The following is a 7332-nucleotide window of genomic DNA, read 5'->3' on the forward strand; positions in this document are numbered from 1 at the left end:
CCACTAAATGCCATGTTAAATATGGGGGGTAACTAAACTAATGCTCTAGTGTACATACATATATCATATATGTATAGCAAATCCAAAAAGTACGATTGCTTATTTTTTCCCCACACATAACATATGTAGGTAGATTAGAAAATAAGCAAGCATACTTTTTGAATATGTAATACATATAGACATATTCTAGCAAATTTCACTCTTTAATATTGCCATTTGTTTGCCTAGAATTGCATATACCATTAAACTTTAGGACCGCATGCTAAACAATTTGTTTCTATTAAATAAATTTCCCCATGATCATTTGAGAGCAACGTTCCCATGTCTCACGACGAATGTGAATTTCCTCAACAAATACACTATTAACATGTATGGTTGTTTTATCATTTGAGAGCAGCGCCCCCATGTCTCACCACGAATGTGAATTTCGTCAACAAATACACTATTAGCATGCATGGTTGTTCTAAAACCACTCATGTCATTTGACCAAGTCAACGAAAACTAGGGTAAACCATACCCTTCATAAAAGGAGAGTTTGGTATGGTGTAAATTAGTAATACAACTAATTGTCATTATTGTTGTACAATAAGAGTGCATGACCTCACATGTTTACAAACATGACTTTACTTACAAATATCACATGCCAACAAATGTAGTCACTTTAAAAAGTAACTTCTTGGTATGCATATTAGGAGTCATTGAAGATATATGCGAGGCCGTATGGAAAATATGCAACAATAAGTATGGGTTTGGAATAATCTTCTCACATTTTACGGATAAAAATTGGAGTGATTTGCACTTAACTATACTTCTATTCAATTGTGTGGAATATTCATTTTGTCACAAATGAGGGTAATATGACATCTAAAATTGACTTCTAATCGATTACACCAGATCGATTGGTATACTTATTGTACTATTTGTATCAAAACAATTCCTAAAATTTAGGCTTTACTAAACCAGATTTATGAAAAATGCATATTTATGGAAGTTTTAGGCTTTACATTAGCTTTTAAAAGTAGACTCTAACTCTTCAAAAGAGTACATTGTCTCTTCATCTGCACTTTGGCTGTTGCAATGACACTATCAGTTACACGTGTATGTAGATGTTGTGGATTTGATCAATATACAACTTCAACATTTGCATTGTAGCTATACAGTTCTCTTATTTGGTGGTGTGACAAGTCGAGAAGTTAGAAGGATAGGAAAAAAGGCAAATTACGAAAATGGGCCTTTATTATATATCTAAGTAAACAAGGAAGGGGGTTGGTCAATGTTTTATGTTTTTAAAGTATGTATGTTCTAAACTGGAATGCACACTACCTTGTTGAGTTGGTAATATCAAGGACGAGGTAGAATCATATGTAGAGGTTCCATGATCACAATGCTAACTATATGTTGTGAGAACACCCGAGACTATGATCACACTTGGGATGCCCAAATGAGTTTTCCAAGATGTAGACCAATAAGGGAGCTGCAACTAACAAACGCGTCAAAGTGGCAATTAGAATTAGAATTAGAAATTGTATCGTCAATAAAGAGGCCAAATTTGACCTATGGGACCGGAGTATACACGTGTTCTTGATACGTGTCACCTTCCTAAAAAGGGGTATCCATACATAGAAGCACAATGTCTCTCTACGTGAATAAGGCATACACATATGAGCTCAAACCTTCTAAGCGGGTGAGAGAAATCAATGGGAATTCCCTACACATGTATGGAGACATTGTTCATGTTGTCAAATGCAGCCCAAGGGGGGTGAGGGTGCATACTGAAAGTGTGTGAAAAGGGCGAGGCAAGGGAGTCTCTCGAAAGTCGATGGATTGAAGTGTGTGTTTGTCCTTGCGTTGTTGGCATGGCCCAATATGCCATTCAAGAGTTAATGTCAGGGCCAGGGAAATTGCAGTTTCTGTCACTAGGAGAGTGGCCTCTGGTGGATCACACGAGACCAGAGCCTCCCCTCCTTGCTCTTTCACTTTTGAGAGTGAAGGAAGGTCTTGAATGAGCATTAGGGAGTAGTAGAGAGTATACATATAAATTATAATATAGTACATGAAGAGATAGATGTGGGTTAGGGCCAATGGGGAAGAGGGGGGGGCCATATTTGTAGTTTCAGGAAAAGAGAAGCCCAAGCTCATTATAACAAATAAAAGCTTCTCGTAAAAAAGGTTTCGTTAAGGTAGCCTCTAGAAGCTTCTAGAGCCTCCCCTCCCCTCCCCACCCTTCCCCATTCATCATTCAGTACTGCAGCAAACCCTAATCGTAAAAGCCAGACGCACAGACAGATCCTCTTCTTACATTCATCGCGCTTTCCTTCTGCCACAAACCCTAACCCTAATCCACGATCTTCCGTCTCCCCCCCCCCCCCCCCCCTCCCCCATACCTGCAATATTCTCAAACCTTAGCTAGCCTCCCCCCCCGTCTTGTTCCACTGCGAAGCTCTGAGCCCTTGCTCTGCAGCAGTCAAGGAGCAGCCATGAGTGTCGTAGGTCTTGACGTTGGCAACGAGAACTGCATCGTTGCTGTCGCTCGTCAGAGAGGCATCGACGTGGTTCTGAACGATGAATCCAAGCGGGAAACTCCCGCTCTCGTTAGCTTCAATGAGAAGCAACGCTTCGTGGGTACAGCCGCTGCTTCCTCTCTCACCATGTCTCCAAAGAACACTGTGGCTCAGATCAAACGCCTCCTTGGTCGAAACTTTAGAGATGAAGATGTCCAGCAAGATCTGCTTCGATTTCCATTCTCTGTCGGCGAAGGTTCCGAAGGTATTCCTCTCATTCATGTACAATACCTTGGTGAGAATAGATCTTTCACTTCTTCTCAGATCCTTGGCATGATCTTGTCGAATCTGAAAAGTATCGCCGAGAAGAATCTGCAGACGAATGTTGCAGATTGTGTGATCGGAATACCTGTTTTCTTCAGTGAGATTCAACGCAGAGCCATGCTTGATGCAGCTTCAATAGCAGGATTAAGGCCTCTCCGTTTAATGCACGAGACCACTGCTACAGCTCTTGGCTATGGTATCTACAAGACTGATTTACCGGATAATGATCCCATCAACGTCGTTTTTGTAGATGTAGGACATGCTGCCATGCAAGTATGTGTGGTTGCCTTCAAGAAAGGCCAGTTGAAAGTGTTGACTCATGCTTTTGACAGATCCCTAGGTGGAAGGGACTTTGATGAAGTTCTATTTGATCATTTCTGTCAGAAGTTCAAAGAAGAGTACAAGATTGATGTCCGTTCAAATGCAAGAGCATCGCAGAGGTTGAGAACTGCGTGTGAGAAGATGAAGAAAGTTCTAAGTGCAAACCCTGAAGCTCCATTGAACATAGAATGTTTGATGGATGAAAAAGATGTGAGAGGGTTTATGAAAAGGGATGATTTTGAAAAGATGGCACAGCCCATCTTCCAGCGTGTTAGTGCTCTTTGTGAAAGAGCCTTAGAGGGAGCAAATATTTCTACTGATAAGTTATATGCTGTTGAAGTTGTGGGTTCGGGTTCGCGAGTCCCTGCAATTATCAAGATTCTTACTGATGTGTTCAAGAAGGAGCCTAGCAGGACCATGAATGCTAGTGAATGCGTTGCCCGAGGTTGTGCGCTCCAGTGTGCTATGCTTAGCCCAACTTTCCGAGTCCGAGAATTTGAGGTAAACAAATGTCTGGAAAGTCATTTCTATATCTGGAAATGAACTTGCACATGTGTAATCTTTGTGGAGTTTAACATGAGTTCTTTCTCTGACCATGCTATGGAAGATAAGAGGGACATTCAAATATAGCTGTATGCTGAAGATAATTTTCTCTTTCAGTTCTTGGTTAGAATGGAAAAATTCCTCTCATTTCATGCATTGTAGTAAATACTTTTAGAAAGGGCCATAAAATGTCAAATGTTGTACTAGCTTGGCTGCCTAGCTTGTGAAAATCTTCTTTTGTGTGTCGCATACATTATTGCCAGCTTTTTACATTCAAAATGCCTATTTATCCATCAGGTTGTATAGGATGGTAAAATGTCTTGTTTTTCATTTACAGTGGCAAAATAATATGTTCCAGAAAGTATATGTGGGCTTCGCATAGGAACCATTCTTGTTTGACATGCATGTGAAACAATATCTAGTTTTCTTGCTCTGCATGTTTTATGACTATGAAAAAATGTCACATTGTTTCTGCCCTCTGTGGTGCATGTAAGACCATTCTCTTGGTGATTGACATTAAGTCTGAAAAAATAATCTGGCTCAAAATGTGATGAATATAGGCTTCACATCATATCTATTGTTCTGGGGCCTTACTCATGTTTCAATTCTTTTCATTCTCTTTTTTGATAGTTTTCATAGACAAAGCAATGTAAAAATGTCAAATAGTTGTAGCTGGATTGTCTACCCTGTGATAATCATTATGAAAGAAGCCACTCAAAATGTGATAAATATTTCATTAAAATGTGAATTTTGTAGGTTCAAGATGCATTTCCATTCTCGGTATGTCTTGCGTGGAAAGGATCTGCCCCCGAGTCTGAAGAAGGAGGAACTCCTTCTGAGGCGGCCCACACCAGTGTTGTATTCCCAAAGGGTAATCCAGTACCCAGCACCAAGATGCTGACTTTCTACAGGACAGGCACGTTTAACATTGATGTTCTTTATGGAGATATGCAAGATCTTCCTCTGGGTACCCCTCAGAAGATTAATACATTCACTGTAAGTAATGGGTTGTAAATTGCAATGGACAAATCATAAAGTTTATGCATTTTTTTGTTAATCTTTGTCTTTTTTCTCTGTAGATTGGTCCTTTCAAGCCAACCAAGGTGGAAAGAGCCAAGATCAAGGTTAAAATTCGTCTGAATTTACACGGAATTGTGTCAGTGGAATCAGCAACTGTAAGTACCCGAATTCAACTGATTGGTCTTTATTGTTTGCCAATTTGAAATAGGATATATGACTGTCTATGTCTTTCTCTGCTACAGATGATAGAAGAAGAAGATGTAGAAGTTCCTGTAACCAAATCTACTGATACTAGCATTACAATGGATGTTGATAAAGAGACAGCAACAGACAATAATATTGATTTGAACGAGTCAAAGGGAGACAATGCTGACAGTAATGCAAGTGAATCTGGTAATGCCGATGGTCATGACCGGGGAGCTGAAACAAAATCTTCTCAAATGGAAGTTGAACCGCCAAAGGTTTGTCAGTAATGTCAAACATCATACCAAAAATTTGAGTTCTAGTTTAACAATGTCTTTAAATTTGAAATTCCTCTGAATTGGTTATTGTTTCTGCAGAAAGAAACACCAAAGAAAAAGAAAATCATCAGGACAGATGTTGCTGTGAATGAAGCTGTTGTTGGTGGTCTCCCTCACGCTGACTTAGAGAAGTGCATCGAAAAGGAATATGAAATGGCACTGCAAGACAGAGTAATGGAGGAAACAAAGGATAAGAAAAATGCTGTGGAAGCGTATGTTTATGATATGCGCAACAAGGTACCCTTCATTTGTTTGTTGTACATGTTCGTAGGTCAAGAAATCCTCTTCTGTAAACCACTATTTAATGGGATAATTTTATTGTTTATTGTAGATCCATGAGAAATACAAAGAGTTTGCTACAGATGCCGAACGAGAAGATCTTGTTGCCAGGCTACAAGATGCTGAAGATTGGCTATATGAAGAAGGAGAGGATGAAACCAAAGGTGTTTATGTGGCTAAGTTGGCAGAACTGAAAAAGGTAGAATAGACACTATGTATGGAGGTTTCAATGTTCTTAGCTAGCAGATTCCTATAGGAATATGTTCCAACTATTCTATATAAATCGATTCTACACTTTAGCTATAGTTTATAGAATGTGTGCATTACCACCTGTATCTGGATTATTGGGTGTAGGATTATATTATTAGATTAATCCTCAGTATTTATGCCTTTAAAGTGTTTTTCTTAATGTGTACAGCTAGGGGATCCAATTGAAGCACGATACAAGGAAGAAGAGGCGAGAGGACCTTCTATTGAGCAATTAGTGTATTGCATCAACAGCTTTCGTGAAGCAGCAAAATCGAAGGATCCTAAGTTTGATCATATAGATTCTGCTGAGAAAGAGAAGGCAAGTTTTATTTATTGAAGTATTTCACTGTGCACAATGATGTGATTGAATCTCACTAAATAAAAATACACTTGTTTTTGAGTTCCAACTTTGACAAATTCCTCTACTCATGTCCAATTTCTTGATTTTTTTGGTTACAGGTTATTGCTGAGTGTAACAAAGCTGAAGAATGGTTTAAAGAGAAAAAAGCACAACAAGATCAGCTTCCTCGGTCAGCTAATCCAGTGCTTCTTTCTGCTGAGGTTAAGAAGAAAGTGGATGTGCTTGATCGGTAAATTCTCTATGCATTAGTAGAACTCCTATTGTCTAATTAGAAAGCTTAAGATTATATACTGACTATTTCATAGGAATAAAGCCCCTTACCTCCTTGCTAATGAACGACATCATGTTTTTGATATTGTGTCAGGTTTTGCAAACCTATCATGACTAAGTCTCGTCCACCACCACCCAAACCAGCCTCGCCATCACCTGCTGAGACCACAACACCAGAGACGGAGGGCAATTCCAACCCCAAGGGTCCTGGTGATTCTGAAACTACTCAGCCTATGGATACAGAAACTAACCAAGAGGGCGATACAATGCAGACAGATTGAGGACTGCCATGATAACCCAGTGAATGATGCTTTTCTACCACAAAGAGTTTTTTGCAATATTTTTTACAACTTTTTGTTTTCTTTTTTATCATAGCTGTGACGTGGAAGGATTTGCCCATGAGTTTTATACATACATTTTGTACCTTTTTGTGAGGACAAGCTTTTCATTGCCGTCACAAGGAATTCAGCTTTAGAATTCGAGTATGAGCTAGTCGTATGAGAAAATTATTCTTACAGATGGTACTAGTTTGTAGTTGAGCAAAAATGTTTGATTGGAAAGTAAATGCAAACATGTCCGCAAACCAGTTTTTCTTTTTCATTTTATTTTTAAATGGTTTATACACGTTCAGGTACATGGTCTTAAACAAAATGCATTAATTATCAACTGAAATAATAAATTGAATGAATAGATGTTTATTCATTAGCTCTTAGTTGCTTATTATTGACTTGCAAATTGTTTTTTGATGTTAACTGAAGAGCTTGTTACTATCTTTAAATCAACAAGTTGCTTAATATGCCAGATAATGTGCACAACCAATATGTCAACAAACACTTGGCCTTTGCAGTATCCAATTGTGTTACATGCCAAGAGTAATAATTTTGCAGTTTCCTATTGTGTTACATGCCAAGAGTAATAATTGAACCATGGACCATGCTAGAAT

The 7332-nt window shown here is 38.8% G+C and overlaps 1 protein-coding gene across 1 annotated transcript; it reads left to right on the plus strand.

Moving 5' to 3' along the window:
* The first annotated feature begins 2413 nt into the window (after positions 1 to 2413).
* LOC147847434 (heat shock 70 kDa protein 15-like) lies at positions 2414 to 6904 on the plus strand. The gene is made up of 9 exons (XM_087339201.1): positions 2414 to 3647; positions 4446 to 4685; positions 4769 to 4864; positions 4952 to 5170; positions 5270 to 5467; positions 5562 to 5708; positions 5928 to 6077; positions 6218 to 6348; positions 6484 to 6904. Exons 1-9 carry the CDS (start codon positions 2478 to 2480, stop codon positions 6668 to 6670), a joined length of 2538 nt encoding a protein of 845 aa, XP_087195327.1. The 5' UTR covers positions 2414 to 2477; the 3' UTR covers positions 6671 to 6904.
* The last annotated feature ends 428 nt before the right edge of the window (positions 6905 to 7332 follow it).

This window comes from Azolla caroliniana, unplaced genomic scaffold (assembly GCF_043228905.1).
Source record: "Azolla caroliniana isolate FFs.n. ecotype wild unplaced genomic scaffold, voAzoCaro1.0.p SCAF_1032, whole genome shotgun sequence".
NCBI classification, from domain to species: domain Eukaryota; kingdom Viridiplantae; phylum Streptophyta; class Polypodiopsida; order Salviniales; family Salviniaceae; genus Azolla; species Azolla caroliniana.